At 41.0% G+C, this 13,788-nt stretch overlaps 2 protein-coding genes across 9 annotated transcripts in view; one reads left to right on the forward strand and one right to left on the reverse strand.

Moving 5' to 3' along the window:
- Positions 1–11,823, forward strand: part of FANCL (FA complementation group L) — a 66,597-nt gene extending 54,774 nt beyond the window's left edge. For all 3 annotated transcript variants that reach the window (XM_042469100.1, XM_042469109.1, XM_042469118.1), the window contains exons 10-14: positions 2,377–2,422; positions 2,501–2,582; positions 6,309–6,425; positions 7,449–7,520; positions 11,686–11,823. In XM_042469100.1, coding sequence (XP_042325034.1) covers positions 2,377–2,422; positions 2,501–2,582; positions 6,309–6,425; positions 7,449–7,520; positions 11,686–11,721 — 353 coding nt within the window. In that variant the 3' untranslated portion in view covers positions 11,722–11,823. The remainder of the gene's footprint in view (positions 1–2,376; positions 2,423–2,500; positions 2,583–6,308; positions 6,426–7,448; positions 7,521–11,685) is intronic.
- Positions 11,610–13,788, reverse strand: part of VRK2 (VRK serine/threonine kinase 2) — an 85,232-nt gene continuing 83,053 nt past the window's right edge. For 3 of the 6 annotated variants that reach the window (XM_042469061.1, XM_042469053.1, XM_042469044.1), the window contains exons 12-14: positions 13,334–13,501; positions 12,926–12,982; positions 11,610–12,027 (exon numbers count right to left, since the gene is read on the reverse strand). In XM_042469061.1, the coding sequence (XP_042324995.1) occupies positions 11,788–12,027; positions 12,926–12,982; positions 13,334–13,501 (465 nt within the window). In that variant the 3' untranslated portion in view covers positions 11,610–11,787. The remainder of the gene's footprint in view (positions 12,028–12,925; positions 12,983–13,333; positions 13,502–13,788) is intronic. The other 3 variants (XM_042469079.1, XM_042469070.1, XM_042469087.1) reach the window with 3 other exon arrangements.

A 13,788-nucleotide genomic window follows, 5' to 3' on the forward strand; every position in this document is an offset into this window, starting at 1 on the left:
GTCTAGTCATGTCTGACTGTAAAGGGCAGTGCTCATCTCCGTTACTTAACCGATGGAGCCAACATTGTCAAAGATGACTCCGTGGTCATGTGGCCAGCGTGACTGTACAGAACACTGTTACCTTCCCATCAAAGTGGTACCTATTTATCTACTTGTACTTTTACATGGTTTGAACTGCTAGGTTGGCAGAAGCTGGGACTGGTGACGAGAGCTCACTCCGTCATGCGGAGCTTGGGCCTTGAACTGCTGAACTACTGAACTTGCGATCATATGAGTCAGCATCTTAACTGCTGAGCCACCACAGTTTAAACATAAAACTGCTTAAATACAAAATAAAAGAGAACTAACTTGTAAAGTCAAAATCAATTTAAATTACAACACAAAACTTGACTTCAGTCTAGTTTAGAATTAAACACGAGTTTTAAGCCAGGTTTCTTTGGACCTCTAATGATAGTTCTGGGTTAATAATGTCGTACACCCTTTAGGGCAGGGCTGCACAATCATTTTGTTCCAAAAGCCACAGTCAGAGTCAGCCGAGGGGTCGCTCCTGCAAGCATACATTTCTTTCTCCACCCTCCTCCCCATTTCCACATACACATGTATAGTGCTGGCTCTTTTGGTGCAGGGTAGAGGAGTCTTTAGCTAGCTCTCTTGACTAGCATTGCTGCTTTCACCATTACTGGTGCAGAAACAGACCCTGATCAGTGGTGGACATTTAATAGTAACAGTAGAAGAAGCATGGTGTCATGGATTTTAAACTCCTACTTCTCAACACTGAGACTCCATCTAGAACAGGTTGAATACAGTCTTCTAGTTGCTCTTGTAATCATTCATCTCAAGGCTCTTCTTCCTCAAAGCACCAATCCCAGCATTTTAAGTGTAATTCAGGCTCTAAATACGAGTGTAGAAGATGGCGGTTTACAGACCGCCAAATAGTACGTATACAATACGTACTAGGGTAAGGAAGGGGCGGTGCTTCCGCACCCCCCTAACCCTAGTACATATTCTATACGTACAAGATGGCGGCGCCCCTTCTACATGGGCGCCGCCATCTTTACGTACTGGACGCACAGCGTCCAGACGTGTTGCGGCGCCTATGACGTCGCGAGTCCGCGCCAGGCGCCTCGCGACGTCATTGAGGCGCCGCAAAAAGAAGCTCCGAAATGGAGCTTCTTTTTTGCTCCGCGCGGGAGTCGCGCGGTTTGGCTGCTGCGGCTCCCGCGCGGAGCAAATGGCGGCGATATTGTTCTTCTAAGAGGCATCTTTGGTTCCCTGTGTTCTCTGTAGGTTGGCTTCTTCTTCCTTTGTATCTCTGCCCCAGGCTTACAGAAAATTAGCAAGCACTTAGTTGCATCCTCTGATCTTTGTTCAGCATTGTCAACTAGATGGGAGGGAGAAAATGGTGCAAATTTTGGGGTGGCTGTCTTAAGCTCATTGTACCAATGACACTTGCTCCAACCTGCTGTCAAGAGAGGTTTCTATTCTCCCATTTGTGTGATTCACAGAAGCCACAGAGAAAAACAGATTGCTTATCTATAACTTTTTGAAATGATCAACTGTGAAGTCACACAACCTACCCTTCGCCCCGGTCCTATGCTGACTCCTTTTCCCTTTTGGTCGCTGTAGCAAAACTATGAGGGAAAGGATGTGAGCCCTGTATTGACATTAGCATTATGGCAGATGGATTTTCACCCAGTGCCTATAGGTTTCCAAGTGGCTCTGCACAGGTACAGAACAAACCATTTGTGTATCTTTACAGATGACCACTTCAAAAATCACAGTTAGAGGTAAAAGCACATATTTCTTTTAAAGACTCATGGGCTGTTCTCTCTTTCAGTGAGACATTCACAAACTCATAACTCATGGACTGGGAAGGATATGCTCTTGCTGTTAGATTTAAGAAGCCACAAAGGACAAGTGTTGAGCAGTCCTTTGGCTGGACTCAACCAAACATTCTGTCCACAGGCTAAGCCTCCACAAATTGAAACACATCCATCAAAACTCAACCAGACAGTGCACTGGTCATCTCTGCTGAAATTGTGTTAATTATGGAGTCCAAATCATGACAGATACAGATGATAGTTCTTCAGAGTGCCTGGGAATTCTAAAGACTTCTCCCTAAATTTCAGTTTATTGAATTCCATAGGATGGAACCATGTTATCGTGGTAAGCCAGTGTGTGCAAATGTCTGGTATGTACCATTACCATGGTCATACTCTTTGAATGACTATTGAACTGTCTAGCTCATTCTAAATTTTGTATAAAACCTTAGGATGTAGTAGCATTTCTTCCTTGGCTGACTCTCGTATCAGTTTACAGATTATCCTCAAACAAGCATTTATTGTGAAATTCACACAAATATTTCTTTGTTTTCAGTGGTAAATCCCTTGAAAATCAAGCTGAACAGCAATGTACACTTGTGGTAAGTTTATTGAGTTATAGATTTTTAGTTGATAACATGATTTAAGGTTTGGTACCATTATTTTCTTTCTTTTTTTAGGGATCCAGAAGTCAGTTTATTACAAAATTTGAAAGAAGTCTTAGAAATTGATTTTCCATCTCGGGAAGCTCTAGAAAAATCTGTAAGTTGCTCAGTGGCTATATTATGTTTATTGTATTTTGAATATCAATAACTAGCAAAGGTCAACACTAGTCGATAATTTCTGAAAAAAGAATGGAGGTGGTTAAAACATGTACAAAGGATATTTGAGAAATCTTTAGTTATTTAAAATATTTTGTTTTAAAACTTGGTATTTATTTGGTATACATAAGAGTAATTTGAAACAGAGATTACCAAGAGCATATAAAACAAAACCAAATTTGACAGGGTAAATTTGGATAATTTTGTTATCAATCTGATCATTAAGAAAGGAATTAGCCATGTACCAAACATATATTCTATTGACAGTTTAGTGGTACCTCATTGCAATTGCGATCCTTATCAGTAGCACTTTGCAGAGAAAGTCATTCTTATTTACTTACAACTCGTTACCACACTTATTTCAGCATGTGGGGATGTGTCCAGTGCTCAATCAGATCATTTTTCTTGGGATCAGCTCCAGTTGTTGAGGCCTGATAATGTGGATGAGATTTTTGAATAATTTCAGCCCACCCCATGTAAGCTTGAACTTTGCCTATCTTTAGCTGATAAAATCTAGCACAGGGTTGATTGGGTGGGTCCAGGGGGTGTATATGCCTACCTGCATTAGGGGGAGGTACCGGCTATCTTGAGGCAGTCATATGCCCCATCCTGAAGAGGATTTCCCTGGATCCAGAGGTATGTAAGAACTACTATCTTATTGGGGGCAAGGTGCTTCAGCACGTGACAGGTGGGCAACATTAGGAGTTCTTGGAGGAAACGGATTATTTGGACCCATTTAAGTTTAGTTTCAGGCTAGGACATAGCACTTAGATGGCTTTAGGCACTTACTGATGACCTACTCCAAATGAAAAACCTGGAGCGTTACACTGTTGATCATCTTGGATCTCTCGTGCTCAAGAGACCACCTCTATTAGTGCCAGATTGGGGCCGTGGCAACTACATGCCACAGCCCTGATCTCTCCTTTCCACAGCGCAAAAAGGAGCCGCAAAAAGCAGCTCCTTTTTTTGCCCCAGAAAGGGCACCATAGTCACTGGTGTGTGGCTTTTCTGTGCTCCTTTGGCACAGCATCATGTAGACGCAGTGCCAGAGGAGTACCGTGATGCCGCATGCCATGTGGAGCGGTGCACGGCATCACACCAGCCTGAGGGACGACATGCCCCAACTCCACCCCCAGGCTGGCCTTAATTTCTGGTCTGTTGAGCCCCTCATTGGCTTTTGATACCATCGATTGTGCTATCTTACTAGACTGGCACTATTAGATGTGAGTACAAGGCACTGCATTACAGTGGTTCTGCTCTTATGTGCTAGGCTGGTTCCTGAGAGTAGCATTGGGTTATTGTTCAGCCCAATGGCCATTAGGTTGTGAGTGCCATAGGGTTCCACCTTCTATCCCACACTGTTTGACATCTGTATGAAATCACTAGAAGAATTTTTAAGGGGACTTGGGTTACCATCAGTATGGTGATAATACCCAGCTCTGCTTCTCTTTATTGTCAGAGGCTGTGCAGGTTCTGGAACAGTGCCTGAATGCTCTAATGGGCTGGATGGGGGCCAGTAAAATGAAGTTGAATCCTGATAAGATTGGTGGTTCTCAGGTCTGGGAATTGAGTTACATACTTGCTCGAAATGGAGTTGCACTCCCTACGAAGGAGCAGGTGCATAGCTTGGGAATATTCTTTGGCCTTTCTTTGTTACTGGAGACAAAGGTAGACTCTGTGGCTTGGAGTGCTTAGGGCTAGATTTGACTGGTCTGCCATTTACAACTTTTCCTGGACAGAGATAACTTCGCTACAATAGTCCATCCACTTATAACCTTCCACTTAGATTGTTGCAGTGCACTTTGTGTGAGACTGTCTTGAAGACGATTCAGAAACTGCAGAATCCAGAAAGCTAGTGCAGAACACAGCAGATACACTGCTGACTGGAACATGATCCAAAAATAATATAAAATTAATTTTAAAAGGAATTGCACAAGCTGATAATATACTTTCATTCCCAATTCAAAGTGTTTCAAGGTGTTGGTAATGAAACTGAAAACTGCTGGGGATGTCAGTTCTTGAATGAGTGCTTCTTCCTATATGTACTTTCCTGAGATTTAAGGCTTGTTGGAGGGGGCCTCCTCTGTGTCTCATCAGTCAGAGCAATGCATAATGGGAGGACACAGGAGATGGTCTTCTCTTTTGTGGCAGCCATGCTATGGAACATTCTTCCTTTGGAGAACTGTTTAGTGCCAGCGTTGCTGTCATTCTGCCACTGTGTTAAAACATGGTTGTACTAAAGCTTTTGGGTCCTAATTGGTTTTACAGAACCTGCACATGTACATGGTTTTATATTGTTTTAAATTTTGTTAACTGTTTTAACCTGTCTTTTTAAATTGTTTAAATAAACTTTTTAAATTGTTTAATATGTGTTTATGTGTGTTGTGTACCTTCAAGTCATTTCCGGCTTATGGCAACCCTAAGGCAAGCCTATCATAGGGTTTTCTTGGCAAGATTTGTTCAGAGGAGGCTTGCCATTGCCTTCCCTTGAAGCTGAGAGCATGTGATTTCCACAAGGTCACCCAGTGGGTTTCACGGCTGAGTGAGGCATTGAACCCTGGCCTCCACAGTCCAGCCCTTAAACCACTATGCCATGCTGGCTCCTCATATATGTTTAATATGTGTTTAGCCTTTTAAGATCATTTTTGTTATCTACGCTGATGTAAATTTGTCAGGTTGTTTTTATCGTATACTGCCTTGATATCTCAGGAAAAGTAGCTGGATATAAATATTTTAATAAACAAACACATGAAGCAAACTGAGACAACATAGCCTTGCTATGGAGGCATATTGAAACAGACTCTGAGGCTAAAGCAAAGATTGTACTATTAAGTTTTGATATGCTCATAGTTCGTATCTGTAAAATGAATTCCAGAAAGATGTTCTCAATATTTGTGAACTGATACCATTAAGGCAATGTTTTTGTCCATTTAGATTCATCCAGTGAATGATAAATTGCCTGCTTAGTTCTGTCACTTGATTAAAGACATTTTATCAATTTAGCGTACTAATCAGTTCGCTTTGTACACAAGTAAAAACAACAGTTTTGATAGAGGGAAGGCATACTTCCCTTGTTTCTAGGTGGTGTGTTCAGATATAAATGACACATCCCATCTGAGAAGAGGCATTTCCTTCTGTGTAATTGTGAAACCTGAAGTATGTAGTTTATCTTAGCTATAGATCTTGTAAATACTTGTGTTAAATGTTGTACAATTAATTAGGGTGCCTTCAGCCAGGAAACATTTTAACTGATTGATAAGCTGTCATAAAAGAAGCCATTTACAGTCAGTTCTTCCCTCTCTATCTATGCATTGAATTATCCATGGTTTGAAAATATTTTCTCCCCTGTCAAAAAACCCAAAAAGCAAACCTTGGTTTTGTCATGTTATATAAGGGATGCCATTTTGTTATATCATTGCATATAATGCGACTTGAGCATCCTTGGATTTTGATATTCACAGGCTGGAGGTTTCTTGGAACCAAACCCCAGCAGATATCAAGGGACTACTGTATTCGCAATTAAAAAACAGCAAGCTGTTTTTAAAACAGATAAAAATGTGGGAAATGTTAAGGCACATTATGTACTGATAGGTATAACTGAAGTGTAAAGTTGCCATAAAACAAAATACATTATCTTTCTGATAGCACTGCATTCTGTATCTTAAAGGAATTTTCCATGGACTGTGGGATCTGCTATGCTTACCGTCTTGATGGAGCTATTCCAGACCAAGTCTGTGATGATTCCCGCTGTGGCCAGTCTTTCCATCAAGCTTGTTTATATGAGGTAAAGTAGTCTGTCCAGTGTCCAGTTCCATATATGCTCTAATGTTTATGTATGTTTACTTCTACATGGATTATGTAACAAAAAGCTGAGGTAATCCCAGTGTTTCAAAATTACATAGAAGACTTTTTTTCTTTTTACAAATATAAGTTGTTGGGGAAAAACTAAACAGCACACAGAACCAGCACTGCATGCTGTTGCTTTCTCCCCATTGCCATCCCTTTACCATTCATAGTTTTACTGAAATGGAATCATGTTTCAATCTTCTTCCAAAATAGATGGCTATGTTTTGTAAAATCTGATTTTGGTTTTAAGTGTGAGACTTATTTATTTGCTTCAGCCTCGTTGAGGGAATGAAATGGTGCTGGTGTGATTATAATAGCCAATTGCTTTGTGTCCCAGTTCCAAGACCAGAAGTAATTGATAGTGATGGATAGTGTTAGACTGAATTGTTTTAATTGCTTTTTATCTTTTAATGGCATTTTATCTTTCAAAGTGCACTTTTAAATCATTTTAGTATTGTAAGTAGATTATCCTTATTTTAATGTTCAGTTTTTGGTAGGCAGCCCTGGTGGCACAGTGGTTAAATGTCAGTACTGCAGCCACTCACTCACAAGCCACAATGTTGCTTGAGTTCAATCCCAGCCAGGGGCTCCAGGGTTGACTCAGCCTGGCATCCTTCCGAGGGCACTAAAATGAGTACCCAGCTTGTTGGCGTCAGTTAGTAGGGAGTGCTTAAGTGCACTGATAAGACGTATGGAAATGTACTTGCTATTGCTATTGCTATTGCTGTTGTATTGTTTTTTAAATTATATGCCACCTTGAGTCCCACTTTTGGGAGAAAAGCCAGACAGAAATAAGTGCAACAACAACAACATTTTCCCGTTATCCCAAAGGGCTGCAATTTAGTGATTATCTCATTTAATTAATAATACTTATATTATTATAATACTTATAATAAAAAGTTAATGAAGTGGTCTACAAAATAAAAAATTGAATTCAAATGCACCATGTGTTTCACTGCAGTGGCTACGTGGGCTCCCATCTAGTCGACAAAGTTTTAATGTTATATTTGGAGAATGTCCCTATTGCAATAAGGTAAGGAGAAACAATGTAGTGACATAGAATTAGGCATGCGAAAATTTCTGGCTGGCATCCTGTTCAGTAATTATGATGTCATAAGCCTAATTTACAACATCATAATTATACAAAATGCTAACAGAAGAAAGAGAAAAGGCAGAATTACTCAACACTTTCTTTGAACATCTAGAAGGCAATGCCATAATCACAAAAAGTCAACATGGGTTTCAGAGAAACAAGTCATGCCAGACAAACCTAATCTCTTTCTTTGATAAAATTACCAGATTGGTAGATGAAGGGAATGCTGTGGATGTAGTATATCTTGATTTCAGTAAGGCCTTTGACAAGGTTTCCCATGACATTCTCACAAACAAGCTTGTAAAATGTGGGCTGGACAAGGCAACTGTTAAGTGGATTTGTAATTGGTTGACCGGCCGAACCCAAAGGGTGCTCAACAATGGCACCTTTTCATCCTGGAGAGAAGTAACCAGTGGAGTCCCACAGGGCTCTGTCCTGGGCCCAGTACTGTTCAACATCTTTATCTATGACTTGGAGGAAAAAATTGGGGGAATACTTATCAAATTTGCAGATGACACTAAAGTAGGAGGAATAGCTAATACTCCAGAGGACAGGATCAAAATTCAAAATGACCTGAATAGACTAGAAAGCTGGGCCAGAGCTAACAGAATGAACTTCAACAGGGAGAAATGTAAGGTACTGCACTTAGGGCGAAAAAATGAAATGCACAGATATAGGATGGGAGACACCTGGCTTAAGGAGACAACATGTGAAAGGGATCTAGGAGTCCAAGTAGACCACAAGTTGAACATGAGTCAACAGTGTGATGCGGCAGCTAACAAGGCCAATGCGATTTTAGGCTGCATCAATAGAAGTATCGTATCTAGAGCCAGGGAAGTAATAGTGCCACTATATTCTGCTCTGGTCAGGCCCCACCTGGAATATTGTGTCCAGTTCTGGGCACCACAATTCAAAAAGGACATTGAGAAACTGGAGCGTGTCCAAAGGAGGGCGACTAAAATGGTGAAAGGTCTGGAAACCTTGCCCTATGAGGAACGACTCAGGGAGCTGGGGATGTTTAGCCTGGAGAAGAGAAGGTTAAGAGGTGATATGATAGCCCTATTTAAATACTTGAAGGGATGTCATGTTGAGGAGGGAGCAAACTTGTTTTCTGCTGTTCCAGAGACTAGGACCCGGAGCAATGGATGCAAGCTACAGAAAGAGATTCCACCTCAACATTAGGAGGAATTTCCTGACAGTAAGGGCTGTTCCACAGTGGAACACACTTCCTCGGAGTGTAGTGGAGTCTCCCTCCTTGGAGGTCTTCAAACAGAGGCTGGATGGCCATCTGTCGACGATGCTTTGATCTGGATTTCCTGCATGGCAGGGGGTTGGACTGGATGGCCCTTGCGGTCTCTTCCAACTCTATGATTCTATGATTCTATACTAATTCGTTTTTGCAATCATTGCACCACTGCAATGACTGAAAGTGCCCATAAAAATCTACCCTTTAAAGCCATTTACCCCCCCCCCCCCAAAAAAAAAAGTATTTCCAAGGTGCTGCAGAGTAGGGTGGTGAGTGAGAACACATTCAACCTCTGCCAGTACCGGAGTGCGATGCAACATCAATAACTGTGTCACTCTCTAGCACCTCAAGTTCCTCTGATGATGGGCCTGCATGACTTAAGAACTAGTGTCCATATTCTCTCGGTTGGTGAGAGGAGGAATCCATAAGGTGTCTTTCAACTTAGCAACACCTAAAACAGGCAGGGAGGAAGAAGATGGCATCAAACCAAAGGTTTTTGGTCAGGCGCCATCTTGGCTCATCAGTTCTTTTCCTGCCTTTGCCCAGGGAAAGAGCTCTTTGTGTCTTGTCATTGTCAATATCTTGTGTCTCCTATCATTATCTTCTAAACAGCATTTTTCCCCCTCTTCAGCCTTTTTCTTTTTTGTCTTATCTTTTTCTTACTCTTTTTTCTCGGACTGAGGTGGAGTCTCTTTCTTTGGAGGTTTTTAACCAGAGGCTGGATGGCCTTCTGTCACAAGTGCTTTGATTGTCTCTTCCTGTATGGCAGAGGGTTGGACTGGACGGCCCTTGTGATCTCTTCCAGCTCTATGATTCTTTTTCTTGTATTCTTTTATTTTTCATCATTTCTTTTTAAAAAGAAATCTCTATCTTGCTGACTGTTCTTCCGATTTCATTCTCTTTCTGCTCTTCTGATATCTCCAGTGGGGGAAAGGGATAATGTTGAGTCTAAGAAGACAAAAAAAATTTCTCTACCTCTTCTGACCACCCTAAAAGAGCAGAATTGGAAAAGCTCCTCCGTCCATGATCTCAAGTTCCTGTTTTGGATCTGCAGAAACTTGGGATCATGCACGTTTGCTTCAACATACAGATGCTGCTGCACCTGATATGGGGTACCAAACAGATTGGAGGCTTGTGTTGGATGCGGTGCTGCTGGACAGGAGCACTAGTGATTAGGACTCCCTGAATCCTTGCTGGAGACCTTCCAGTCATTCCTCAGCAAGACAGACCTGCTGTGCCCTCTGATTGCATGATCAATTGCTATCCTTCTCAATAGTGCCTTGAGGCTGAGAAATGTCTACTGCTTCCTCCACATGTGCTTGCTTCCCTCAGCCCCCACTCAGGGAAATTTGCTATTCTAACAGATAAAGCAGTGGATCTCTTCTGAAATTGCTTCCAGTCTCTATGCCTTCCAAGTCATGAGGGGAGGGGGGGCAGGTGACTCATATGTGTAGTATTAGTCATGACAAGTCAGCAGTGATAGGTACTTTTCTTATTTCTCCTCTGGGAAGGAGGACTTCTAGGTCAGTCATTTTAAGGTGGATTAAAGCCTGCATAGCCATGGCCTATGAGTTAAGATTTCTCATTCAGCCAACATTACAACTCACTTGACAAATGCTGCTGCTACCTTAGTTGTGTTTTCTTCTAATGCTCCTTTGAATGACATCTGCAAAGCAGCTCCCTGGAGCACACCTGCAACCTTCATCCATCACTGTAAGATGAATAAGATTAAAGCCTCTGAGAGATGGGTGCTCCAGTACTCATGACAGCCACTCCTCCTCTTGTTGGAAATGAATCTTTGGTATGACCCATTCTGGATTTCTCCTCTCACCAACCCAGAGAATTCCACATTGGATACTTACTATGAAGGGGTGTTCTGGGAGGATTGCATCCCTCCCTTTACAGTTACTTAGGGGCTGTTGTTTGTTGTTAGATATATTTTTCTTTGGATAGAAGGAAGGTTTCTCTCTTTTTCTCTCTTCAGTGTTCTTTCTGTGTCTGCTTTGTCATTTGCATGGGATGTGAACTGAGATGCTAAGATGGCAACTGACTGAAAGCTCTTGGCTTGATGTCATCTTCTTCCCTGCCTGTTCTGGGAGGTGAGATGTTGAAACCCACTCCAGAATGCACTGTTACAATAAGTATCCCATGTGACATTCTACCTGACCTCAAAGGAGGTCTGCTCTGCTGGCCACTGGGGCACAAGAGGATGATGTTTCCAGCTGCCTCCTGCTAATGACCAAGGATAGAACAAGAGTCCTACTTCTGATTGTCAAGCCTTGCTCACTGGCAGGAGAGAAATGGAAACATCCTCCTCCTGTCTCCCAGTTGCCAAGAGGAACAGACCTCCTTCATCGAATGCAGCTTTAGTCTGGTAAATTAGGTTTGGGAGGGCATTTAGGACTATGGTTACATAGTGTTAGTGAAGATGGAACAGTTATGGATCTGTGACTCAAGGTTACAGATCTGTCACTGCAATACAGAATGCCAGCCCATTTTTTTTACATGTTAGCATCAGGAGAGGTAAATACATGTTTATATCTATGTTTGCCAATGCAGGATCTCAGCCACTGTTTAAAATAAAATTGAAATTAAAATGCACCTTCTTTCTCTGGAAGATTCTAGTATAAACTCTATATAGTACATACTTGAACAGTGCATATACCAGTGAGGTATCTTGATATGGTGGGAGAGGAAATCACCTCAGTGAATTAAATCTTTTTAAGAAAAGAAAAAGAAATCGGTATTTGTTTTTTTTTAATAATACAAAGCTGGAGATTATAAACAGAATCTGAGAAGTTTATTGGTTTTAATTTTCAACATTTTAACATTTTGTTCTGTTTTAAAATACAATTTCAGCAAATCACACTGAAAATGTCTATGAAAAAAACCTGAATGGAATTTCAATGGAATCTATCCTAACATATGTCTAAAGTCTAGAAATAAGCATTAATGGAAATATCAAAGAAAACATAGAGAAAGCAAAATTAACAAGAGGAGGACAGCAATGGCTATGACATATTGATATAGTTCCTGATATGGTTCAGGCTGAGAAGTTCTGCATACAGAAGAGCTGGATGACGCCCAAACAATTTCTGGTTGATAGACTGCTGAAGGTATGTCTCCATTTTCTATGGATTTTTCTTCACTTCTCTGGAAGGACCTGCGGAGATATGTACTGCGTGACTGTTCTCTACTTTCCTAAGGAAAAAGAAATCAATGTATTCACCCTTTAATGAAGATTTGAAAAAGAACAAACTTTTATTCCTGGTATTTTTTCCTTAAGAGTTTGTGTCTAAGAGCTCAGGAAGCATAATAGAGGGATACGTAGTGATTATTGTTTCTTGTTTCTGCAGGGAAGATTGGAATTTTTAGCCTCCCAACAGAACACAAGAAAGTGTCATCCATAGGATGAAGCACTAGGCTCAGCCCTTTAGTCTCAGACACAGAAAGTAATTTGACTGGGTGCCTGCATGTATAGCCTCAGGATCAGAACAAGTTTTTCATACCAAGGAAACATGTGGAGTCTGTGCTTGCTCACTTTTCCTTAGCAGCTGAACTAAACGCTGGGGGGCAGGGAGAAAAGAGCAATCTTTTCAAATATTTTGCTCTTCTATGAAAAAAACAACAACAGACCTTTATTTTGGCAATTAGCAAACATGCAACAGCATCACATTCGTAACTGTACCAACACTGCAGTACACTGCAAACAATAAACTACAGTGGAATACACACATCTGTGTATAAAATATTTGAGGATGTATTTTATTAGTATCCCCCATCCCTGCATATAAAAAATGCAGTACTGTTTGTTTCTTATTAGTACTAAAGAATGTACAAGTTCTCCCAAGCTCCAGCGCATGGACAAGTCCATATTATCAATTAATTTTTTCTGTTTATTTCCTATGGATTATGAATAGCTGCTTTATAAAATTAGAGTGACTTCTGACTAGTAGAAGTGCTGCATGTGAAGAATGGGGCAGGATTAATGCAGGGTTCAGACCTGACTTAAAGATTTACACCATAAACATTCCTCTCTGTCTGTCAGGTATTTGTTGCAATGCATTTAAACTTGACCAGATATATATGGAATGCTTACCTTGATAAGGACACTAATGTCAGACATGGACCACAAATCATGTCCAGTTAACTCAGCCTGGAGATGGAAATAGCAGAGGGCATCCAATGAAATTTGTAACTGGTAGATCTCAGTATGTTTGAAACTAGTTACAATCTGAGAACTACCATGTTAAAGGGACTATAGAAAAAAGGATGCACATAATTAGTATACTTGCACCATTTTAAAATGCTGGGGGGGGGGGTGTTTATCACACCCATCAAAAACCTCCCTCTTCATGGAAAACCTACATTTCAGTAGAGCAGTAGTCATTACTTGTTTATCTGTTTTTCATCTATACTTAACTTGTTCTTAAGGGGGGGGGCAGGATTTGAAAAGCAAAAGTTTCAACAAGCTATCTACAATTTAATGTAACAGCAATACACTTACCTCTTCAGTTTGAAGAGGCTTGTTCAGTCCATCCAGCATCTGTTTCTTGTGTACTTGGCTGCTTTTCATAACTGCGGTGGCTTTTCTGTGATGGGCAAGTTCCTTGTTTTCCAGCTTGCTTTCCTTCATTTCTTTAACTTGCTTTGGTCCTGGCTTTGGTAAATCAGCCTATAAAATGTACAGATTAAGTGACCCTGCACTTAGCCTATCAAGCAAAGTTGTTCCTTCTGTATGGCCTCCATTCCACTGAATGAGTCTTACATGAGGGCCTTAAACAGGTCCTTCTGAAATGAATGGCAGTTGCATAACAGCAGTATACCCACTTCTAGCAAAAGTATCACTAAGACAGCAGAGCTGTTAAGCATACTGCAGTTGTGGTATCTTTAAGGCAATAGTACGTCTTTAAAAATGTTTCAAGAAGTCATTACAAATTCTGAATGAACACTATTAACCTT

The sequence above is a fragment of the Sceloporus undulatus genome, chromosome 1 (assembly GCF_019175285.1).
Source record: "Sceloporus undulatus isolate JIND9_A2432 ecotype Alabama chromosome 1, SceUnd_v1.1, whole genome shotgun sequence".
NCBI lineage: Eukaryota > Metazoa > Chordata > Lepidosauria > Squamata > Phrynosomatidae > Sceloporus > Sceloporus undulatus.